General features: G+C 47.4%; 3 protein-coding genes across 3 annotated transcripts; all 3 read left to right on the top strand.

Moving 5' to 3' along the window:
* The first annotated feature begins 935 nt into the window (after positions 1–935).
* On the top strand, positions 936–1813 carry LOC109777535 (uncharacterized). Its single transcript, XM_020336159.4, has one exon. The coding sequence runs from the start codon at positions 1095–1097 to the stop codon at positions 1563–1565; it is 471 nt and encodes a 156-aa protein (XP_020191748.1). The 5' UTR covers positions 936–1094; the 3' UTR covers positions 1566–1813.
* Positions 1814–5698: 3885 nt separating this feature from the next.
* Positions 5699–6515, top strand: LOC109777527 (uncharacterized). The gene has a single exon (XM_020336150.4). It carries the CDS (start codon positions 5909–5911, stop codon positions 6401–6403), a length of 495 nt encoding a protein of 164 aa, XP_020191739.1. The 5' UTR covers positions 5699–5908; the 3' UTR covers positions 6404–6515.
* A 4057-nt stretch (positions 6516–10572) lies between these two features.
* On the top strand, positions 10573–12125 carry LOC109777518 (acyl transferase 15). Its single transcript, XM_020336144.4, has one exon. The coding sequence runs from the start codon at positions 10697–10699 to the stop codon at positions 11969–11971; it is 1275 nt and encodes a 424-aa protein (XP_020191733.1). The 5' UTR covers positions 10573–10696; the 3' UTR covers positions 11972–12125.
* The last annotated feature ends 13944 nt before the right edge of the window (positions 12126–26069 follow it).

Below are 26069 nucleotides of genomic sequence, written 5' to 3'. Positions count from 1 at the left end.
CTGTGTAGTCAATTGACCACCCTCCTCTCAACGTGGCTTCGCCACTGCTCAAACGGCCATCATTGCTTTGATTAGCCTAAGAAATAGTGGTTCGCTGTGAGTTAACACAAAAGCGGCACCAATCTGTTATCCTAACCTCAACTATAATGGTTTTGAGTGATTACCTCGTCCAATGATAAAGAGCGGAGAAAATAATAACATGATAAAACAAAGTGCTGCGCTCGACCGGCACTAAACCTTGGTGACGTATGATTAATGCGCATATGTTTATTTTCTTTGTTCGTCGGCCAAAAGAAGAATATTCAGATATCAACATTGAATGGTTGGTGTACATTCAAGGGTCCATCAGCGGCGTTCCTTCCAACAGAAAACGACATATATAACAAAATAAGTGTGAAGAACCATCGTCGATCCAAAAAATTGAGAAGTATGTTGTATACTATACCAACATCCAGAGAACCTGTTGCTTGCAGTTTTTCCCTCTAATTATAAATAAACCGGCCGCCCAGGCCAGGCATGCATTGCATGCATACTGGTTCAACTCATCTCAAAATATACAATTTCTTCTTGGACGCCAATATATAGCCAGCGACCGAGTTCGTCAACCATGATGGCATTTGCGAACGGCGAGATGGCAATTTCCAAAGCTGCCATGGCAGTTTATTTAACAGTTTAAATCGCGGGAGTTTTAGTTGTAAAACCGCCACCGTCCGACGGCTCTGGCGGCGAACGTTCACCGTAGCTATTCCGTTGTTTAATTAATCACAATTGGCACCGTGCTACGTACCATTGAACCCAGCGATGATTGATCAATTAATCGATGAGACCAAGCGGCAGGTGTTAGTTGGAATCCAATCCACATAAACAACGTCAGATCACCGGCAAGAAGCCGCCGTCCATGCAACCGCGTCGTGAACCGCCGGTTCCAGTGCCTACAAGAATAAGAAGCAAACCCACTCCAGCTGCATCTTCCATTGATTCCTGCTCCTCCTTCCATCGCTTCCTTGTTGTGCTAGCTATTACGTACTACCATATATCTTCTTGACTGGGAGATCACACGCTCGGTTTATTCGTTAGCAGGTTCGGTACAATCGATGTCGTCTGCCGTCTCATTGCAGTCGACGATGCGGCCGGCAGCCCCAGGACTTGGGCGCCAGCTCCACGGGTCGCCGCCCTGCCATGGTCCGGTGCTGCGACCGAGGAGTCCGCGGGCGGTGCCGACGGCGACGGTGCGTTGCAGCGCGTTCCGCCGGGACCACTACGGGGGCGCGCTGGCGGACGAGGGCATGACGGTGCTCCGGCGGAGGATCCGGGAGGCGCGGATGGCCGAGACCAACTACGAGGCGCCGCCGGGGTGGGCCGCCTGGGAGAAGCGCTACTACCGGGCGTATGTCTCCGATGTGTCCACGCTCGCCGGCGCTCTGCAGTTGCTGGCCATGGATACCAGGCCCGGCGTCGCGGCTGCTGTTGCCGCGCTGGTGCTCGCCGGAGTGCCGGTGTCCGCCGTCTTCGCGCTGCACCTCCTCGGGCAGGCGGCGGGTTCCGTTTTGCACCTCGTTTCTTGATTGACTATCATTCATTCGCCCGCAGTGTGTGCTATCTGTGTCTATAGATAATTAGATACACAGTGCAATGGAGATATGTAATTCTTTTGGCTTTAGCTTAGTCGATTACGCATACATGCAGATTAATAGTACTAGTACTTTTTTCTTGTTGCACTGGTTTCAGCGAGCTAATAAAGTCAATGAGACAGCTTGTCAAATGGCCTGCTTCAACGACCCAAAGTCTAATGCTTTGTGGAATGTGATAACAACACCAGGCTGATCACTGACTATTGGCTCGCTGAAACCAGTGCAAAGTATATAATGACCCATATATAGTGATTTCAGTGATTCCTATTTCATATTTTGTAAAAGATTGAGACCGATTATTTCAAAGGAGTGTCATACACATTTTTGTAAGTGATTCCAGTTTCATATTTCACAAATTTCAGTGAAACTAGGTATTTTAAGAGAGTGACTAGTCTAAAAAATTCAAATTATATCACATATTTGAAAAGAAAAATGATTTCAAAAGTGGTTATTTCCAGTATTTCATAGATTGAATTGCTAACTTCAGCAATTGTAGTAGGTTATTTCAATTATTTCACAGATTGGATCACCAATTTCACAAATTGAAATAACATTTTCGCACACTGCAAAACAAATTCCATCACATTCAATTTCACGAATTGTACTCCATCCATTCCCTTATATAAGCCCACTTCGTTTTTCGTGTCAAACATTGACTTATAATTTTGGTCAACAAAATATGGATTATATGTCATAAAAAATATAGCATCGGAAAGTTCTTTGAAATGTGCATTCAATGAAATAATTTTTGTGACACATAACTCACTTTTTGTTGGTAAAATTACTGGTTAAAGTTAGACATAAAAATATGAAGTGGCCTTGTAGATCTCCTCGACTATAGTCGCAAACCTCTTAGATGTGTTGACCGCCATGCTTTCTACACCGATGATCAGTGTATGACACATTAGTAGTATCATCATATTCCACAGATATTTTGTGCACTTGATATGCCCAACTGATTATCTTGTCACAAAGTGTAAGAATGCACACTTTCAATGATCACAACTTTATTTGTGAGTGCACAAACAATGCATTTTGGAAAGCTTCATTGACACATGTGATGCAACTTGAATTGATAATATAGCCTCGGCACTTCACTGCGGCGTATGTGATCTGTGGTGACACAATGGTGCCTTTGGCAAACATTTTAGTAGAGGTGGACACCTTCCGATGCAGTGTCATGGGCAACAACCTCAACGTTTCTGGTTAGTCTCCCTCCGTTCTGAAATATAGGTCGCTGGGGACCTTGTTCCGACTTGGTGAAAACATGCAAATTGACCTTAATACCAATCCGCCCCCATCTTCTTCCTTAGCCCGTCTTCTACCTCCGCCTCCGCCCTCCACCTCTAGTAGATGCATGTGTATGTAAAAAATCACACCAATATTTTACCGATCACAATGACACCTCACGCTATGATAAAAGTCTTACAAAATATATTTTGAGGCCATGGTTGAGCAAGAACAAGGAGGGGACAACATCAAAACATGCAAACATTTAGTAATATAGAAAGTTTTTTGGAAACTACACCGGTTAAAACTAGTCTCACACAGTTGCAAAAATTATTTTCTTTGTTGGGGGGGGGGGGGGGGGGCATTGCCCCCTAGGTTGAATGAAAGTTGTAGGTTATATAATAGTGCTAAAAAAATTCTCTCGTTGCTAGGTTTATATAATAGTGTTGGTCTTGAATGTGGGCAGTTTCTACATTGAGTCACCGGAAAAAAAGTGTGCAGGTGTAAGCCGTGAAACGGCTGATAGACCTCACGTCCTCGAGGCAATAGGCACAATTGGCATGTGCCAACCCTGCTATGCAGTCCGCTGGACCGTAAGCCGTGTAGGCAGTTGGAACGATCCCCGATCTCCTCAACTGCAGTGGCGAACTCCCGACATGTTCACCGCATGCTTGCTGAACAAGTAATGAGTGCACCGCACGATAACAATATCAGCCTATTCCGCTAATATCTTGTGGGCATGTGATGCCCGATTAATTATCTTGTCAAAAAGTTTAAGATTGCACACCATGTCAATGATGATCACTTATTTACGTGCCCACGGACAACATATGCCTCTTGGAGAGCTTCATTGATGCATGTGCTGCAAACTGGAAGTGTTCGTATCGCCTCTGCAACAACACTAGGGCGTATGTGATCTTTTCTGCCACAACGGTGTTCGTCCACCAATCTCTCTCCTTCCTCTGTTTTCAACCATGGGCCTCCTGATTTCCAATTAGCTGATGCCATGTTAGCCTGTAGGTTCTAATCCGTGACATTGAGTCCGTAAGTGTAGCATCTCTCTTACAGAATTTACATTCCCATGTCTAGTAAATGTCATTTCTCTTCCCTTTTTCAAGAACCCCGTGAATCGGAATTTCTCCTTAAACCGTCCATACATATACCACGTACTTGCAGTATATCACGTTGGGTGGAAACCGTCTGGCTAAATGGCGCGTGAATTACTCACACAACGCGTCACACTTATTCACACCATGTGATCATCGTCAGAGGTGATCAAGTGGATATGAGAGCTGCAAATGGATGACTCGATTGATAGCAGCTGGTCGATATGGACGTCTCTGCTTGCCGGTGCTAGCTATATATCCCTAGTAGCATTAGACTTTTCGAGAGCTCTTTTTGGGCCGAGGACTAATTCGTGGATTGATCAATTAAAAAACCTAGAAAAGAGCCTCGAGGTAGCTGGGCGATGAGACGGTGACATATAATCAGAGAAAGAAAAATGATAAACCCACGTACAGTAGGTGATCGCTGGTTCCACCGGCGGCCAGCACACGATTTCTCGTGATGTACGCGATGATTAATTAATGTGCACGTGTTTATTGATATCTTCGTTGGCTGAAAAAAGAATTCACATCGATCCAGAATGCATAGCATCTTCTTCCAACAGTGCATCATATGAAGTCAAAATTGATCACTGAAAAAGCGTCGATAAATCGACGGGTTGGTATATATAGACGTCTCCGATGTGTTATCCTATGGTAGCTAGAAGCATTATACTCTCCCTCTATATCAAAATGTAAGATGTTTTTGATTTTGCATAGGGCATAAAAAACGTCGTGGTACATTTTGTTATAGAGAGCGTACTTTGCAATGCATGGATGAATGAACTAATTAGCCTTTTCTAGTAGGATACTTGGATGAATTATGATTTAATTAAATTCGAGGTACTACTGTACTTGTAGGATACTTGGATGAACTATGATTTAATTAAATTCGAGGTACCCTGTACCTCCGTCCTGGTTTATTAGTCTCACCCGTATCTAGGGTCATATTTTGACTATGATTTTAATTAATAAAATATAAGTTATACATAAAAAAAATAATATTGTCAAAAACTACGTTTAAATATAAATCCAACGATATATTTTTTGATGACATGTATTAATATTTTGATAGTTAAATATATGGTCAAATTTTGACATAAAATACGAAGAGACCAATAAACTAGGGTGAAGAAAATGACAGAATAGTTCAACCCAAGTGTTGCGACTCGACAGGCCCTATACGTTGGTGACGTATGCGATGATTATGATCATCTGCGCATGTATTCTTAGTCAATGAAATTTAGAATTCAGGTCGATGCAAAAAAAAAAAAGTTGGTGTATTCAGCATGTCCGGTCAACGGCGTTCCTTCCAACAGAAAGTGATAAAGGAAAAAAAATAATCAATCTTACTCTATATGAAGTCCGAAATCCATTGCGGAAGACCGGCGTCGTTGATCATACAAATTAATTTAGTAAGTGTATATACCCATCCAGAGAACATGTTGCTTGGACTTTTTTCTTAAAATTATTATCCCGCCGCCCAGGCCCCAGGGTGTCGAGGCACTACCAGTTCAACTCATATCAAAATGATATATACTCTTTTTAATTATCGAGGCCCTACCAGTTCAACTCATCGATGATTGATCATTTAATCGATGAAACTGAGAGGTGCGCGGTAGGCAGGCAGGTGTTAGTTGGAATCCTTCGTGGTTGCCGTGTTGTTGCTTAACGAGCTAGCTACGTGATTACCACAATTAAACAACGAGATTCCAAATCACCGGACAAAACCCGCCAAGGATAACCGTCCATGAAACCGCGTGAATTCTCTGTACCACTACCTATAAGACGCAACACCCACTCGACCTGCATCTCTCGCCATTATTCATTACTCACCTCCATTGCTTCCTGCTCCTAGCTCCCTCCGTCTCTTTCTTGGTGTCTCATCTTCTTGTGCGAGAGATCACACGTTCCTTTCATTCTTCAACCAATTCGATTCCATCGATGTCGTCTGCCCTCTCCTTACCGGCGACGGTGCGGCCGGCATCCTCCGGGCTTGGGCGCCAGCTCTACGGGTCGCCGCCGCGCCACGGTCCAGTGCTGCGACCGAGGAGGCCGCAGGCGGAGCCATGCCACGGTCTGCTGGCGCTGCGACCGAGGACGAGGCGCTGCGGCGCTTTCGGGCAGGACCACTACGGTGGCGCGCTGGTGGACGAGGGCATGGCGGTGCTCCGGCGGAGGATCCGAGAGGCGCGGATGGCCGAGACCAACTACGAGGCGCCGGCGGGATGGGCGGACTGGGAGAAGCGCTACTACCCGGCCTACGTCTCCGACGTGTCCGCGCTCGCCGGAGCGCTGCAGCTGCTGGCCATGGGCACCAGGCCTGGCGTCGCTGCGGCCGTAGCCGCGCTGCTGTTCGCCGGCGTGCCGGTCTCCGCTCTCGCAGTCCTGCACTTCCTCGGTCAGGCGGCGGAATCCGTTCTGCACCATGTTTCTTGATTGATTCATCATTCATTCGTACGCAGTGTGTGCTCTACGTGTCTCTATAGTTTATACATAGACAATGGAAAGGAGATACCCAATTCTCTAGGTCTATGGACCAAACTGACCATCCGCGTAAGTTTTGTGACCCTATTTATCCTCTTTTTTTGGCAGTGTGTAGTACCACTTTTTTTTTTGAGACGATGTTTGACGCATGATTGGCCCCTACGATGCTGGGCTGGAGTACAGAAGTGGGCCGAACCCGAGGTACCACGACTTTCAGGCACTACGAGCAATATATTATATATATATCGGAAATCGCTAGTTAGAGGGTATTCCTCACAAACGTCACTCACACCTTCTAGACAAGTGGCGCACTGCATGTGCGTCACTTGTGGCAACCTAGGAGTTTTGTCCATTTTCGTGTATTCATTTTTAAACATTTAATCTCTTGAACCACGTGTTCAAATCAGGAACCTTTTTCACTATTCAGTTTCTCGTGTCGAGATCTTCGAAACTATATCTCGTATTTTCTCGCAAAAAAAAACTATATCTGATGTTAATAAGTTTCGATGACTTTTTTGACAAAAAAAAATAAATTAGAAAAAAAGAAAACCTGATTTTTTTTTACAAAAAACTGAAGAAAAGAAAAACATAAAACAAAAGCCGTTGTGCTTTTCACTTTTTTGAGGAAGCAGAGACTGTGCTTCTCACGGAAGTATAGATTGTGTCTTTTCATTTTCGGGAAGCATGTTACTACGGGAATTGGTTCAGATATATTTTATTTTTTTAAGTTAAAGATATATTTTAATTGATAATATCTTATGGAATATGGATGTTTAAATCAATAATATGTAGACAAAAATTGAAAATACATGCAATTCATTGTATTGTACTCACTCCGTCCCATAATATAAGATCGTTTTTACGCTAGTGTAGTGTCAAAAACGCTCTTATATTATGGGACGGAGGGAGTATTATTTTATAGGTGTAAACTATTTATTGAATATACCAAATATAATACTAGGGTGCATGTTGAGTTGTGGAGGTCATCCCTCATTTTTTTCCTTTAGTGGCTACTGTGGTTGTGCCAGAGAGAGACATATGACGGGCGTTGGGGTCAAACTCAGATGATTCTTCAATCTTCTTTGTATTTCTATTTCTTGGCTGGTGATCAGATGTGCAAAGGCTAAAGTCATGTTTTTTTTTCAGTTTTGGCAGGTCGGTATGTACGTGACTTGTACAATGATCATTATGAAAAAATAATAATGAAATAAGGCCAATCGTTCCTGGCCCGTTGGGCCATTATTTTCAGGTTGTCTATCTGTGGTTGCAATACGTCATTATACCTCTAAGGCCATTTCTTGCCCGCTGTAAAACTTAACTCGTCCTTGCCTATTGGACCGGCCCAACACTGTAGTTTCGTGTGAGTTTTATTTCTATATGTTTTTCCTTTTTATGGGGTTTGCACTGCTTGCATAGGTTTTCTTCTGTTTATTTTTGGTTCCTTAGTTTTACTTTTTCTTTGATTTCCATGGTTTCTCCTTTTTTCAACACATGTCTACTTTTTTCATGCACATTGTACATTTTCCATAAAAATATGGAACATTTTCTATACACATTTCATATATTTCAAATACATAATTTATATTATTTCAAATATATGTTTGGATATCTACAGATATTGTACATTTTTCATATACATCTGAATCTTTATTTATGTACATATTTTTGGACATTTTTATGAATAGGCGTTAAACATTTTTCCGATATACATTGAAACAATTTTCTGAATAGTAAGATGTTTTTATAGCTACACAAACAATTTCGTACATTTTACAATTTTTAAAAAAAATCATGAACATATTATTTGAAATATGTGAATATTTTTAAATTTTAACATGCTTTTTCTAAGGGTATGCTTTTTAATTCCACTAAAAAATTCTTACATTGTGTAAGCATTTTTTTTAGTGCCACGTACAATTTTTTAAGTGCGTGAACATTATTTTCAACTGGACGATGAGCTCGGAGCAGATTGGGAGTGGAAGGCAAGCTAGGAGCGTATTGGGAGTGGTGGCACGGATGGGAGGGAGAGGGTGAAAATAGGAGTGGTTAGGGTTGAGGATCGCCGTTTGGCTTAAATAGACGGATTTGGCCCCTCAGGTGGCGTGCTGGAGCGGTAGCATGAATGCGTCCTCACCGGATTGATGAGTTTCGATGTGTGTATTGGTGGGCCTGCGATACGTCTCAAATTTATGTATAAATTTTTATTGTTGCCATATTTATATTAAATTAGCATACTTTTGGCATTAATTTAAAATTATTTTTTATTATTTTTCTGAACTAATCTTTTAATCCAGTGCTCAATGCCAGTTACTATTTTCTGTTGTTTTTGGATATGGCGGAGCAGCAGGTGTTGTGAGTCGGGCAGGCGTAGACATGAGAGATGGTGTGTCCGATCGTGGCTAGGAGTGCGTCGATGGGTGCGACAGGAGCGGAGGGCCGTCGATGAATGGTACGTGAGGTCGAGTGAGGAGCGACATGCAATGGGAGAGAGCCGGGCAGGCGCGGGGCACCAGCGCAGGTTTGTGGGTGGCGAAGTTAGAATGGGGAGACGGTGCACTTGAAGTTCTTTTTCACGTTAGTGGAGGCAGTTTTGCACGTGGAGCTACGGTGGTGGGAGAGGCGTGACGCGTGATTTTTGGCTAATGTGTTTTTTCAATTACGTGGTATATAGTGTGACGATTTGTTTTCTTATAAGGCGTAATTAAGGTGCAATAATTCCTACTTAAGGTGTTGTGAAGGTGATTAAAATTAATTAGTAATATGTGGATATGTGACCGAGATCCAATGTTTCTGCCTCAACTCACTCGTTTAATAGTAGTGGAGATGGAGATGGAGAAAAGTGGGTTAAACAGGTGCATTGGAGATAGACTACATGCTAGCTCACAATAACAGTTTAACCAATACTAATTTCCACACAAAATGGATATATAAGTGTATCACTAAATGGCTAATAGTCAATGGAGAGAGGGAAGTGTATGAAGTAGCAGTTTTAGGGTATCTAACTTTCCACATAATCTCTTCAGTCTTCAATTTTTTTTGATGGAAAGTCTTAATTACTTTTAAGGGCTGCCTTTTCGACAAGAATGTTTTCTAAGAAAAAGAAAAGGTGACCATCAGAAAAGAAAATAAATCCCTTGACTATAAGCAGGCACCAGAATTTTCCTTATTTGTCAATGGATTGAGCAATGGTCACACCTGAAAAGCCTAGAGATGAGCTTAAGAGGGTGACAACAAATTGTTTTTCATAACTTTGCCAATGGTACTTAGCCAAAATGTTTACAATGATCTTGAACTGCCCACATCACGCATGATGGAACAACGACCCCAAATAAAGGCACATCAGCTTTTATGCAAACCATACTGTTCTTCGAAAATTGCATTATAGTATGAGTGTTCTTAATTCATTCTTCTTTCGAATAATTTATGTTTTTGCATTTGTTTTACTTTGTCGAGTTCTTTTAATTTATGTTCTCATTTATTAATAAAAAAAAAAAAATAATGATCTGAAAAGGAAATTCAGTCCTTTGAGTATTTGTCTACCGCAGGATTTTTCTTATTTCTTGCTCGATCAAGGAATAATAGTCACAGCGAAAAGCCTAGAGCTGAGTTTAAGATAGTGACAACAAATAGAGTGCGGACCTTTGGTACTCGACCACCATAGTGGATGGTATTTTCAAAAAATAAGAAAGCACATTTAAAAGTTTCAAGGAAATAAAAAAAAATCCGTGGAAACATATATGTGTTACGCATGAATGTGCGGAAATTCGTTTGAAAAAGTTGCTACCTGTAGGCTGTACAAAAAAAATATTCTGGCCCAATAACATAAAATCCCGGCCCATTCAGAAATACGTATTTTATCTTTTTTTGTGTACGCCACGTGTGAAAATATAATGTTATGAAATTTTGCGTATACGTCATATACATGTGTATGTGTGTTAAAAAAATCTAAAATTTTCGCTTTGTGAAAATTTGTATTTTGAAATCATCCACCATGGTGGTCGGTCACCGTTGGCATTTTCCTCAACAAATAGCCTTTTCATTACTTACCCATAATATTTACAGTGGTCAGGAATCACCCACGTAGCGGGACTGGACAACCCCATATAACAAACCATCAGCTTTTACATTGGAACCATACAGTCACTGAAGATAGTGACAACAAGTTAAGTAGACACGACCTTGCATATAAGCCAGCCAAAAATGCCTAGAGTCGTTGCCACTTAGTTTTGAGATTCCTATTGGAAAATGAGCGTAATCGTAACCAAGTCTAGGCCGTTGCTGGTCCGCCCGTCGACGGAGCAGTCGACGCCGACGACGCCCGACCACATCAAAGTCTCCTCCTTCGACAAGGCTCTCGCCTTCTCCGCGTTCTCGTCGTTCCACGTCTTCGACGGCGCCATCCACGAGCCCGCCGAGACCATAAAGAGGGCGCTGTCTCGAGCTCTGGACCACTTCCGGCTCATCGCCGGCCGCGTCGTCGTGGGAGACAACGGCAGCGAGCTCTACATCGCATGCACCGGCGAGGGCGTGGAGTTCGTGGCCGCGACGGCCAGCCGCGCCTTAGAGGACGTCAAGGTCTTCGACCCGCCGTTCGCGGGGCTGCTTAAAGACCTCGCCGTCGACTACCCGGAGGCCAGGTGCCGCGTGACCGACCCCTTGCTGCTCATGCAGGTGACCGAGTTCTCCTGCGGCGCGTTCGTCCTCGGTGTCACGTGGAACCACGTCGTCGCCGACGGCACGGGGATCGCACTGCTCCTGCGGGCAGTGGGCGAGCTCGCGCGCGGGCTGGCTCGGCCGTCCGTCTCCCCGGTCACCTGCGCCGACCAGTTCATGCCGGACTTCCCGCCGTTGGCCGCCTCTATAGTGAAGGCCATGCTTGGCCAGCTGGAGCCCCAGGATTACCCCTACCTCGACATCACCGTGCCGATGAGCACCATCGGCCGCATCAAAGCGAAAATCGGCGACGAGCTAGGCGCGCCGTGCACCGTATTCGAGGCGGCCACGGCTGTCCTGTGGCAGTGTCGCTCCCGCGCCATCATGCCCGACGGCGACCCGGACAGCGCGGCGCCTCTCGTCTTCGCGGCGAACGCGCGCAGGCACGTCGGCGCCGGGGACGGCTACTACAGCAACTGCGTCACGACGCACGTAGTCGCCCCGCCACCGACGATCCGTGAGGCGGCACAAGGGGACATGAAAGACCTCGTTAAGCTGATCAGGAGCGGCAAGGATCAGGTACCTGGCACCTTGGCCGGAGAAGAAGTAGAAGGCGTGCCAGGCATGGAGACGCTGTTCGGGTACAATGCGCTGTTCGTGACGAGCTGGCGGAACCTGGGCTTCGAGGCGACGGACTTTGGCGGCGGGACGCCGGCGAGGGTGATGGGCCACGTGGGGCCGCGGTCGGTGCCGGCCTGTGTGGCGTGCCTGCCGTGCAGGGACAAGGACGGGGCAAACATGCTGTCGCGCTTCGTCAAGGAGGAGCACCGCGGCGCCTTCCTTACCGAGCTGGCCAAGTTCACCTGACCGCGCCGCGCAAAGCTAGCTAGCTGCTGCATGCTCTGGGGCATGTACACTCGAAGTTGCATTTTAGAGGATCCAAGTAGTACTTATTAGTATAAATAAACAAAACATAGCTTTGAGTTTGTAGTGAAGAGAATATTTATTGTAGTATGTGAGCACATTCACGTATTAGTCAGGTCAGGCGTCTGAAAAAAAAATCTTTTGCATCAATCAAATTTTGGGCCGTTGGATGGTGATCCAATGACCACTATGTATGTTCAACCTCAACCGCCAGCCCGCCCGATCGACCACACCTGCCGTCGCCGCCGGCAACCACCGCACCGCCGTACCCTCCACATCATCGTGTTGTTGCCGCCCCAGGCGATGACTCTGCACATGCCTCCGCCAACAAAACCACGACCCACGGCCAAACACAATCACTCCGTTTTGAGATAGTTTTTTTCTTAAACTCGATTGACACTCACATACATGTATATAAACTCCGCCTTGAGCTACTCTCACTTCTGACGAGTAAAGTCTGTTTTAAACTATAAGGTTGTAGAATTGGTAGCAAACAAACCCTTACCTTCAAATCCCTGAAGTTTGTACCCTGTATTCATTGATCCCGGTCAATCTCAACCCTGAATCTGTCTAGACCAGTTTGACGCTAGGAAACCAACTATCCTGGACGGGATCACACTCTAATGTCACTGGCTTCACGGGTCCACATGTCATATTCATCTTCTCTTCCCCAATCACTCTATGGGCGTGTTTGGTTGCCTACATATGGCCCAGCCTGGCCCGCGCGGGAAGAACTTGGCCCGTTTGCTTGCCTGCGTTTACTGTGCGGCCCGCATCGCACGAAACTTAAAGCACGTTCAGGCCAGGCGCAGGGGAAACGCCCGAATCGGCAGTAGCTCGCGAGCCTGGCTCGGGCAAGGTAGGGGAGGGCGACGCGCATCTCTCCTCGTGCGACCAGGGAGATGTCGCGAGCTCGCCCGCGTCGGCCAAAAATCGGCGGGAGGATTTCGGCTCACCTCCCGCCGAGTCCACCTCTATTTAGCCCCCTCCCTCACCACCCCAACTCCCGCCACCATTCCCCCTCCGTTCAAACTTTCCAGCTGACGCGCATCGGCACCGACGAGCAGGTAAGCGGCGCATCTTCATCGGCCAGCGGTCCACAGCGTCGGCGCTCCTTCACCGGCCGGCGTTGATCTTCCACGACCGGCAAATGGACGTACGGTTCGAAGGATAGTGGCTGGTCGACATGGACGTTTATGGTAAATTGTGTTATACTATCGACGAACTCATCTTTTGATGGAGCTACAACCCATGAATGGATTAATTACATAACCTAAAATAGCCTTGAGGTGGACGATATGGTTGTGTGTATAAGTGTATTATGATGACGTAGAGGGTGTGATCAACCCTTTTTTAAAAAATATCGATGAGACGGTGACAGATAATTAGTTATAGACAAAGAAAAAAAAAATGATAAACCCAACTACGCGTGTGCTGCGCTTGATCAACCTGCCGGCGCACGTTCCAGAATTCGCCACTGCCATCTTCTACCGTCCCAGTTTTAGGAGCGATCCATGCATTGGCCTTTCTAGGCCTTACCGATGATGACGCTGCCATGCCGCCATACCGTGCCACCGCCAGCGCTCTTCATGAAGTCGCAACCGTCGCCGCAACTCCTCTGCACCATGTTGTCAAGATCCGCTGTCGTCAACGCGGTATATATGACGCCACTCCACCTCCAACGGTCCAACCCAACACATGCCCAATCAATTCCTCCGCCGGAAACACCACCATCCAAGCTCCCCCAACAACATGACACTCCTTGATAAAAGTCATCAAGCACTCCACAAATGACGCCTCGAGGGAGGTAGTGATGTCGAGGGCAACACCGCCATCCAATCCGGCATGGCCCGATCTAAGGTTTTCACCCGAAGTCACAAGACATGAGGTCAGCATGTGCGACAGATAGATGACGACACCTCCAAGGAGGGATACGACATCTACGGACGTCGTTGCCGCCGACACACTAACAAGCTCAATGCTTGGTTTTCGCCTGGATTTGCAACCCACCTCCATTGTATTCTAGGCAGCCGGAGCTCTGAGAGAAGTCACCCAGCCAACCAGCACCACTGAGCACACGACTGGGAGGAACCGAGCCGAACACAGGGATCGAGGAGGCCTGCATCACCGCTCACCAAAGCTTTTATAAAGGAGGAACACCACCAGCTTCCGCCATCCTCCGCAGCCCGAGCCGAGTTCAACAGGAAGCCCTGCCGCCGCCTCCGAGATCGAGGCGCCCGGGCGCTGCACCACCGAAAACCGCTCAACACTCCACTATCACGTGCATCGCCATGGGAAAATGAAGCCCCTGCCACTCTGCTCGTGCGCGCCGCCCATATACAACAGTCGATGCTCTTGTGAATGAGAGCTAGGAGGACACAGCTACTGACCGAGGACCACGCCGAACCGCCGTCCCCGGCTGTTCGAGCTTTGCTGGTGGGTGCCTTAGGCAGCGGCGAGGGAAGGGGTAAGATGAGGGGAGGCGGTGACAGGGTTATGGTTGCGCCCCCGAGTCACCAGAACAGGTGGCCTAGGGGTACCGTTTTGATCCATCGATCTTTTTTAAACCCTCTTGATCGAGAGGTTCAGTCCAATCAAGAGTCAGTCCAATGAGAGGTAATTGCTGAAAACCACCACATATGAGACTGCGATATCCGATTGGTATCAATTTTGAGACAACTCACAACGCATCACCATTTTCGAGGCTAATAATTAGTAATAGAAAGCACTAATGACCGTTTGAGATCATGAAGACAGTGGATCCCAGTTGTTGGGATGAGTTGGCCTGCCAATGTGGACAATATGCTGAGGAGGATGAGGGACCCATGTGTTAGCCTCACATCTTCCCCCCTTCTTTTCTTCCTCCTCCTCATCTCTCTCTCTCTCTCCGTATCCCATGCCACCGCACGACTATCTAGACTATTGACGGTCGCCATGCTGCTCGTGCTCACAATGTCTAGGTCCCACGAGGCTGCGCTACAGATGGCCATGGTGCGCCGTGGCTAGTCCGTTCACGAGACGATGACGTCGGACACTAGGAAGGCGCGCATGACCCGCAAGCCCCACACCTCGCCCCCCGTTCCCGCACCCCACACCTCGCCTCACACTCCCGCAACCCCCACACCCCACTGCGCCCAATACCCGTACTGAACGCTCACCACAATGGCCCGACGCATAAAACCATTGGAGAGGGAAATGTGAGGAGATTGCAGAGGACAAGACGATTAGTGCCATGAAGGCGAAGTCGGAGGCGCTACTAACGCCTACTCCTCCTACCTGTGCACATACGCGTGCGCCTGCTGGGCACACCGTGGACGCCGATCATACCACTTTTACATATTTTTGACAACAATTTATATTATTTTTATTTGTACTAACCTATTAACCCAGTCCAAAGGTTAGTTCCTGTTTATAGTGTTTTGGGGGTTTTAGGTGAAAAATTCACAGAGCTAGAACGCCCTAATTTTTTTTGTGATATCAGGTTTTTTGGCGCAAGAATCAATGCAAGACGAGGCCCATGGGCCCCACAAGGGCAGGCCGCACGGATATCCCATGGCCGTGCCATGAGGGACTGTGGGGGATCCGTAAGTCGGATGGAGCCCTCCTTTGGCGGCAAGGAAGCTAATTTTGTGAAAAAATAGTGTTAAAATTTCATCCCGATTGAAGTTAAGAAACTTCGGATATTTAGGAAACGGTGTTCAACCAGAAAACAGTATCGAAACAGAGAGAAAAACTGAGAGAAAAAGAGGAGGAGAATCCAATCTCGGAGGGCCTCCCGCATGTGGTAGGCTAGATTAGTAGTAGAGTTTGAAGTTCAACCTTGTTCTTGTGTTGATTCGTGCTTAGATCTGTGATTTGTAGCTATTGGTGGTTCATTTGTAGCATGTTGTTTGTTGTAGATGTATGTTCGTGCTCATAGATTGTCTGTTATGCTTAGTATGATAGCGATGAACCATATGTGCTTAGTATGATAGTGATGAAGCATGTGCTTGTTGTAGATGTATGCTCCTGCTTTCATGGATTGTCCGGTATGTTGTGTGCTATGCTTATTGTCAATGCGTGCTATGATTGTAGGACATGACCACGCAGACGCAAGATCTTAGTCAGGCCCTTGTCCTGTCCGACAGCCAGTTTGCTCCATATTTTGTCAAGGACTCGCAGCCTATGTCCGAGATGGCACCTGATTCAGAGGTGTTCGCGTCTGATTCCCTCTATGTGCCAGTAGTGCTCGTTGAGCCAACTCCTTCTGCTGCTGCTGCTGCCGCTGCACTCAAGATAACAACAGCAAAGGCAAAGAAGGATGGTAGGTCGAACAACATGAAGTGGCAGCCGTTCATGTCCACGTTCGTGTTGAACAAGATGTGTGAGCTCATTTCTAGTGGAGTTAGGACCGTTGCGAAGAAGGTGTTCGAGTTCTGTGGGCAGGAGGTGCCAGCCACCCAGGTGTACAACCACCTGAGGAAGTGGAGAGGTCGATGGATCCAAGTGTCCAAGCTGAGAGACCTTAGCGGCGCCTCATGGGATGAGAACACTACGCCGGCCATGTCGCGGTTAGCTCACAGCCCTCTTCCTTTTCATACTGTCCACCATTGCCTACTCCTAATCGCAACTAACAACACTTGTGTTTCATTCTTAGGACCACCCAAGGGACGCTAAGTTCCTCAACACACCCATACAGAACTACAGCCAGATGCAACACATCTTCTTCTTCGGGCTGGCAACTGGGAAGCACGCCATGGGCTCGGGGGAGCCTCTTGGTTCTCCCATGCCATACTTCCCTGCGACCCCGAACGTCGAGGTATTTGATGGCCCTGACAAGCCCTTCGACAAGCCCTTTGACCCCGTCCATGATAGGAAGAGGAAGAGAGGAGGCCTGATGGAGGAGGAGATCAATGTCTTTTGCAGCATGACTGAGGCGGTGAAGGAGGTGGCAACAACCATCAGGGAGTGCAAGCCCCTCGACATCCACCCTGACCTGTATGGCGCTGTCATGACCCATGGTGGCTTCAGCGATGAGGCTCTCATGGCAGCTCTCAGCCACCTGCTTGACAACAAGGCCCAGGGTGTTGGGTTCATTGCCATGGCAGACGCTCACAGGGTGATGTGGCTCAGGAGCTGGCTGGGCAAGCACTACTACTAGAGTAGTGTTGCCTGTGAGCGTGCATGATCCCCGACGGTGATGGCGTTGGCGGTGGCGACGACGACGACGACGATGACATACATTTTGTGTAGCTAGGGGTGAAAAAGAATTTGATGGTCCGTATATTTTGGTGAGGTGGTATATACTAACCCCTGACGCTGATGGTGAACTTGCGGTGGTAGGACGACACCCTCTTTTGGATGTGGTGGTAGGTTAACACCAAGGTAGTGCTAGGTAGAACTTGCTGTGCCGTATGATCATGCATGCTTTACTTCTTCTCTTCTGCTCCATTATTGTTTGTGTGCTACTTTGCTTGCTACTTGTCTGCTCCATTGATTTGCTACTTGAACTCTTGCTCTTGTGCATTGCTAGGGCAAGTGGCATGTCGTGTTCATCGGTAAGGCTCCAGGGGTTTACAGTTCATGGGAAGAAGCCAGTGCACAAGTGGCATCGTATAGCAACAACAGCCATAGAGGGTTCAAGACTAGGCAGGCAGCAAAACAAGCTTACTCCGACTGGGTGCGAAAGCACGGAGGCAACAGTGTTGACAGTGGCAAGGTTGGAGGTGTCAAGGTGGATCGTCAGTTTGGGCTGAAGCTGAAAAACTTCATCATCTTCGTCTAGTTCATCGTCATTGCTTTGTTGTGGCGTTGGTGTGCTAGGTGTGATCATTGTGGGTAAGCTCACAACTAGGGTACAAGGTAAGCACAACATGTACGCCGTATGCAACCAAACACCGTGTTCATGTGCCGCTTGGGCCAATGCAGGCGACTAAACAAAGTGCACTTGTGTATTACCTAATGCAGGGACACTAGATGCAGGCAACCAAACAACTTACAGATGGCGTATTAGGGCCTGTTTTTGCTCAACCAGACTGGGTTGAGAAGTGTATGCAATGCAGGAACTATTCACAACAGGCAACCAAACATGCCGTATCTCTCTCCCGAGAAACCGCAGCAGCTCTGTCTTCGAGCATCGTGATGGGCTAGCTGCAGGTCATGCTGTGGTGCATCTGCCTCTTGAGCCACCGCGGTTGAGACGAGGCCATCCGCGAGGAGCGCGTATAGGACCACCTCGCGGCCTGCCGTAGTAGGTAATGGGGAGGACAAGCTCCAACTCGAACGCGGGCACGCGGAGTTTAGGACCGGTTTGCCGCCCTGGACGCCGCGGCAACCTACGTCCGGTGCCACCACGAATAGCTCAATTGCTTCGGCTGCGTGAGAGCAACTCCAGTGGGGCGACCCATTTCGTCCGCCTGCGTCCGTTTGGGTCGGCGCTGACAAAAGTGGAGGCCCAACGCGCCGACCCAAACGCAAATCTCGTCCGCTTGGCATCCGCGCCGACCCATTTTCGGCCCAAAATTGCGCCTGAAATGCATCACGGACGCGCCGCGCGTCTCCTCTGTGTCCGCCGCGGCCCCACCTGTAAGCCAGCCAACTACCACCCGTCGTCTTATTTATGATGACCACCGACAACGGGCCCACTAGTCAACCAGTGGAAGCGTCCTTTTATAAGCACGCGTGCGGCGGGGCCCGACCTCATCCACTTCCTTCCACATCTGGCCGCCCACCACTCCCTTTGCTTCCTCGCCGGCAACAACAAACCCTAGCATTTCCGCCCAGGTCGTCGGTACCTGAACATCCCGGTCGCTTCGGTGGCAGCAGCAGCTGCAAGGGCAAGGGCAAGGGCACCCCGGCGCCTCGTCGTCCCGTACTCCTCCTCCCCTTCCTCCTCCGTTGCCGGCGCATTTCCGCCCAGGTCGCCGGTACCTGCACATCCCGGTGCACCAAGCGCGGTGGCACTGGGAGTACAGGCAGCCACTGCCCTACCCTGACGTCACGCTGCCGCACCACTGACACCTGGATCCGCAGCGGATCCCGGAGCCGGCGGTTCCGTGGAGCCAGCGGGCGCACGACGAGGAGGTGCACAGGCGCCACACGCAGCTCACGCCGGGGCAGCAACGGATGCCTGAGTACACCGCCGACTCTCCCAACTGGGAGGCTTGGTTCGCCCTTGAACACGAGGAGCAACAGCGTGTAGGCGTCAACGCCGTCCCGCCGCCTTTCCCACCGCTGCCCCCGCAAGTAGAGCCGGAGGACATGGAGGCCCTGCAGCACGCGCTGGAGGCTAGCCGCCTCGAGAAGGATGCGCACTTGGATGGGCTGGAGCAAGCCCTTGCCCTATCGGCGGCGAGGGACTCCGTCCACACCCCGCTCTTCGTGCCGCCACCGCCCGTCGAGCCCAAGCCGAAGCCGGAGCCAGAGCCGACAAGGAAGCGCTCCCCGCCTCCACCCACTTTGCCGGAGGAGTCCTACACGTGGACGGGCCAGTACCGCGAGTGGGTGAGCACGCCTCATGTCCACTTCGCCGCGACACCAGCGCAGGAGGTGGCCCACCTTGAGCGCTGGAAGGCGCACTGGCTCCGCCAGGAGCAGGCCGACGGCGAGCGGCAGATGCGCTACGAGGCGATGCTCCAACGCGATGCGGAGGCGCTCCAGCTCGAGGAGGAGGAGGAGGTGGAGCGCGTGCGGCTAGTCACAATGTCGCCGCCCCAGCAGACGCCGGAGGAGGCTGCCCTGGCAGCCTACCAGGCGGCGTTTGAGTGGGCTGGCCCTGCTCCCGTCTTCATCGACCTCACCGACGGCGATGGCGACGACGGCATCGACATCAAGGGCAAGGGCAGGGCCGACGACGTCTAGGGCAGCGTGCGGGGCGGCGCAGACTTTTTTTAATGTTTTAATTAATGTTTAATTAGGTTTAAGTGGACTTTGGCCGGAGGTTGATGATACGTCTCCAACGTATCTATAATTTTTGATTGCTCCATGCTATATTATCTTCTGTTTTGGACATTATTGGGCTTTATTATTCACTTTTATATTATTTTTGGGACTAACCTATTAACCGGAGGCCCAGCCCAGAATTGCTGTTTTTTGCCTATTTCAGAGGTTCGCATAAAAAGAATATCAAACGGAGTCCAAACGGAATGAAACCTTCGGGAACGTGATTTTTGGAACGAACATGATCCAGGAGACTTGGACCCTACGCCAAGGAAGCTTCCAGGAAGCCACGAGGTAGGGGGCGCGCCTACCCCCCAGGCGCGCCCTCCACCCTCGTGGGCCCCACGTTGCTCCACCGACGTACTCCTTCCTCCTATATATACCTACGTACCCCCAAACAATCAGATACGGAGCCAAAAACCTAATTCCACCGCCGCAACCTTCTGTACCCACGAGATCCCATCTTGGGGCCTGTTCCGGAGCTCCGCCGGAGGGGGCATCGATCACGGAGGGCTTCTACATCAACACCATAGCCTCTCCGATGAAGTGTGAGTAGTTTACCTCAGACCTTCGGGTCCATAGTTATTAGCTAGATGGCTTCTTCTCTCTTTTTGGATCTCAATACAATGTTCTCCCCCTCTCTCGTGGAGATCTATTCGATGTAATCTTCTTTTGCGGTGTGTTTGTTGAGACTGATGAATTGTGGGCTTATGATCAAGTTTATCTATGAACAATATTTGAATCTTCTGAATTCTTTTATGTATGATTGGTTATCTTTGCAAGTCCCTTCGAATTATCAGTTTGGTTTGGCCTACTAGATTGATCTTTCTTGCAATGGGAGAAGTGCTTAGCTTTGGGTTCAATCTTGCGGTGTCCTTTCCCAGTGACAGTAGGGGCAGCAAGGCACGTATTGTATTGTTGCCATCGAGGATAACAAGATAGGGTTTATATCATATTGCATGAGTTTATCCCTCTACATCATGTCATTTTGCTTAAGGCGTTACTCTGTTCTTATGAACTTAATACTCTAGATGCATGCTGGATAGCGGTCGATGTGTGGAGTAATAGTAGTAGATGCAGGCAGGAGTCGGTCTACTTGTCTCAGACGTGATGCCTATATACATGATCATACCTAGATATTCTCATAACTATGCTCAATTCTGTCAATTGCTCAACAGTAATTTGTTCACCCACCGTAAAATACTTATGCTCTTGAGAGAAGCCACTAGTGAAACCTATGGCCCCCGGGTCTATCTTCATCATATTAATCTTCCAACACTTAGTTATTTCCGTTGCTTTTTACTTTGCTTTTATTTTACTTTGCATCTTTATCACAAAAATACCAAAAATATTATCTTATCATATCTATCAGATCTCACTCTCGTAAGTGACCGTGTAGGGATTGACAACCCCTTATCGCGTTGGTTGCGAGGATTTATTTGTTTTGTGTAGGTGCGAGGGACTCGCGCGTAGCCTCCTACTGGATTGATACCTTGGTTCTCAAAAACTGAGGGAAATACTTACGCTACTTTGCTGCATCACCCTTTCCTCTTCAAGGGAAAACCAACGCAGTGCTCAAGAGGTAGCAGTTGACCGACCATCTATGTTAAATTATGTTTATTTTGTGTGAGCTGTTTTTTTTCACGCCGTCACATTTGGGTCAGCCTCCCGTTGGGCGGTCAAGCCGGCCCATTTGAAAATACGGATGCGCACATCCGCCTGGCCGACCCAGATGGACGAAAAGCGGACAAAGCACGCGTCCGATTGGGTCACCCCGTTGGAGTTGCTTTGATGTGCCTGGATAAGTAGTAGCTAAGCAATCTAGCACCAAACGCTCATATATTTGATAAGCAAAGCAACTTATTCGATCTTGGCCTGATTGATATGCTCGAATCTGTGCACAACGCAACACACAAGAATTCGTATGTGTTATTTCTCAGTGAGGCACTCCGGCGAAGCCACCATCACCTGCCACGCTTGTTGCGGGCACATCACGGGTATTGAATTTATGCTCCAACCAACTCATCCAAAAGTCTGAACTGATGGAGGGAGGTGGGCAATATATTTCAACACTTCCCCTCACGTCCAGACTATTTTATTCGTTATACGTGGGTTCGATGTAGGCCGCAGAATCATTTTTATAATACTGCGTTGGTGATGTCTACTACACAACCTTCTTCTTGTAGACGTTGTTGGGCCTCCAAGTGCAGAGGTTTGTAGGACAGTTGCAAATTTCCCTCAAGTGGATGACCTAAGGTTTATCAATCCGTGGGAGGTGTAGGATGAAGATGGTCTCTCTCAAACAACCCTGCAACTAAATAACAAAGAGTCTCTTGTGTCCCCAACACACCCAATACAATGGTAAATTGTATAGGTGCACTAGTTCGGCGAAGAGATGGTGATACAAGTGCAATATGGATGGTAGATATAGGTTTTTGTAATATGAAAATATAAAAACAGCAAGGTAACTAATGATAAAAGTGAGCGAAAACGATATTGCAATGCGTTGAAACAAGGCCTAGGGTTCATACTTTCACTAGTGCAAGTTCTCTCAACAATAATAACATAACTGGATCATATAACTAGCCCTCAACATGCAACAAAGAGTCACTCCAAAGTCACTAATAGCTGAGAATAAACGAAGAGATTATGGTAGGGTACGAAACCACCTCAAAGTTATCCTTTCTGATCGATCTATTCAAGAGTCCGTAGTAAAATAACACGAAGCTATTCTTTCCGTTCGATCTATCATAGAGTTCGTACTAGAATAACACCTTATGGCACAAATCAACCAAAACCCTAATGTCACCTAGATACTCCAATGTCACCTCAAGTATCCGTGGGTATGATTATACGATATGCATCACACAATCTCAGATTCATCTATTCAACCAACACAAAGAACTTTAAAGAGTGCCCCAAAGTTTCTACCGGAGAGTCAAGACGAAAACGTGTGCCAACCCCAATGCATAAGTTCATGAGGTCACGGAACCCGCAAGTTGATCACCAAAACATACATCAAGTAGATCACGTGAATATCCCATTGTCACCACAGATAAGCACATGCAAGACATACATCAAGTGTTCTCAAATCCTTAAAGACTCAATCCGATAAGATAACTTCAAAGGGAAAACTCAATCCATTACAAGAGAGTAGAGGGGGAGAAACATCATAAGATCCAACTATAATAGCAAAGCTCGCGATACATCAAGATCGTGCCGAATCAAGAACACGAGAGAGAGAGAGATCAAACACATAGCTACTGGTACATACCCTTAGCCCCGAGGGTGAAGTACTCCCTCCTCGTCATGGAGAGCGCCGGGATGATGAAGATGGCCACCGGTGAGGGATCCCCCCTCCGGCAGGGTGCCGGAACAGGGTCCCGGTTGGTTTTTTGTGGCTACAGAGGCTTGAGGCGGCGGAACTCCCGATCTAGGTTATGTTCTGGAAGTTTGGGTATATATAAGAGGTTTTGGCGTCGGGAACAAGTCAGGGGGGTCCCCGAGGCGGCCACGAGGCAGGGGGCGCGCCCGGGGGGTAGGGCGCCCCCACCCTCATGGTGGCCTCGGAACTCTTCTGGCCCACCTCCGGTACTTCGTGGGCTTCTTCTGGTCCAAAAATAATCTCCGTCAAATTTCAGGTCAATTGGACTCCGTTTGGTTTTCCTTTTTTGCGATACTCAAAAACAAGGAAAAAACAGAAACTGGCACTGGGCTCTAGGTTAATAGGTTAGTCCCAAAAATCATATAAAATAGCATATAAATGCATATAAAACATCCTAGATGGATAATATAATAGCATGGAACAATAAAAAATTATAGATACGTTGGAGACGTATCAGTTGGCAGGGTCTTGAACTTAACATCTCTTGGCTCTAATACCATGTTAGATGGGAAGCGTTCCTACTCCTCGATGAGGAGCCGCGTTGGTTCATATTGATATGAGGCAGAAACAACCTCCGCCGTGGCGTACAAGATTGGACCGATCTGTTAGATGGGAAGCGTTCCTACTCCTCGATGAGGAGCCGCGTTGGTTTATATTGATATGAGGCAGAAACAACCTCTGCCGTGGCGTACAAGATGGGACCGATCGCTAGGATTCAATCGTTACATGAGATCGTTAGGAAAGAGGATAAATACGGGAGAGATAGAGAATAAGGAGTTTGTTGAGATTACACTGATATTTATCTCTAATTCTAACACCCTCCCTTAATCTCAACTATCCTACATTAAGATTCTTCTTGAATTCTTCAAATGGTCTGACTGATAAAGCCTTGGTGAAACCATCTGCCACCTGATCCTTGGATGGTATGAACCTGATGTCTAGCTTCTTCTCTGCAACTCTTCCTCGCACAAAATGAAAGTCAATTTCAATGTGTTTAGTTCTGCCATGAAAAACAGGATTGGCAGAGAGATAGGTGGCTCCCAAATTATCACACCATAAACATGACCTTTGGCGGTGCTTAACACCCAACTCATTTAGAAGTGATTCCACCCAAATAATCTCAGCAGTTGCATTTGCCAATGACTTGTATTCAGCCTCAGTACTTGATCTTGACACTGTAGCATGTTTCCTAGCACTCCAAGAAATAATATTAGAACCAAAGAATATTGCAAATCCTCCAGTCGACCTCCTGCCATCACTCCATCATGCCCAGTCTGCATCAGAAAAGGCACTAACTAGAGTAGAGCTAGAACATCTGAATTGAAGTCCTAGACTTATAGTGTGTTTTATATATCGTATAATTCTTTTAACAGATGTCCAATGTGCAGTAGTAGGTGCATGTAGATACTGACAAACCTTGTTAACAGCAAATGATATGACTGGTCTTGTCAGCGTCAAGTACTGTAAAGCTCCCACAACACTTTTATATCTTGTGCTCTCTTCTTCCTTAAGTGGCTCTCCTTTAAAAGCTAAAAGTTTTTCTGAAGAGGACAATGGTGTAGGTGAAGGCTTACAGTCCTTCATTCTCATACGGGCTAGAAGCTCAGTAGCATGCTTCTCCTGGTTCAACATTATGCCATCTGAAATCTTCTTAACTTCAATGCCTAGGAAGAAGTGTAGATCACCAAGATCTTCCAAGGCAAACTCTGAACTCAAATCATGCAAGAGAGCATTAGTAGCACTTTGTGAAGAACTTGCAACTGTAATGTCATCAACGTATATAAAAAAAATGATTGTGTTTGCTTTGTTATAAATAAAGAGCGATGTGTCAGCTTTAGATGCAACAAAACCAAGGCACCTCAACTGAGAGCTCAACCTTGAATACCATGCTCGTGGTGCCTGTTTTAGGCCATAAAGAGCCTTATCAAGCTTGCACACATAATGAGGTGTTTTCTTATCTGCATACCCAGGTGGTTGTCTCATGTAAACCTCCTCTTCCAAAACACCATGCAAAAACGCGTTCTGAACATCTAGCTGCCTCAAGCTCCATCCCCTAGAAACATCAATAGCTAGCACAAGCCTAATAGTTGCAGCTTTAACAACAGGACTAAATGTGTCCTCATAATCCAAACCATACCGTTGTTTAAATCCTTTTGCAACTAGACGTGCTTTATACCTGTCAATTGAGCCGTTTGCCTTTTATTTTATTTTGTACACCCATTCACAATCAATGATATTTTTACCTCTCTTCTCAGGCACAAGATGCCAGGTCTTGTTTCTCATGAGCACAGAGTACTCTTCATCCATTGCCTTTTCCTGTCTCGAATCTCCAAGTGCATCTTCTAACCTTGTTGGCTCTCCTGCAACACACAACATTCTATACGGTATAGTACCATCAGTTTGGACTTTTGGATGAGTTGGCTGGAGCATAAATTCAATATGGTATCAGAGCTAAGAGGTCTTGAGTTCAAGACCCTGCCAACGTAGTATTATAAAAACAATTCTGTGGCCTACATCGAACCCACGTCTAAGGACTAAAATAGTCTAGACATGAGGGGAAATGTTGAAATATATTTCCCACCTCCCTCCATCAGTTCGGACTTTTGGGTTTCTTATAACTTTTTGTAGATGAGTTGTGACACGTGGAGCTGCCACTAGTTGAGGTTGAACAAGAGGTAAATCTTGCTGCACAGGAGATGGCGTAGGAGAGGGCGCCACAGAGGATCCAGGGAAGCTACC

The sequence above is a fragment of the Aegilops tauschii genome, chromosome 3 (assembly GCF_002575655.3).
Source record: "Aegilops tauschii subsp. strangulata cultivar AL8/78 chromosome 3, Aet v6.0, whole genome shotgun sequence".
In the NCBI taxonomy this organism is placed as follows: Eukaryota; Viridiplantae; Streptophyta; class Magnoliopsida; order Poales; family Poaceae; genus Aegilops; species Aegilops tauschii.
Note: the sequence above shows the minus strand (reverse complement) of the source record. Positions and strands in the feature narration are given on the sequence as shown.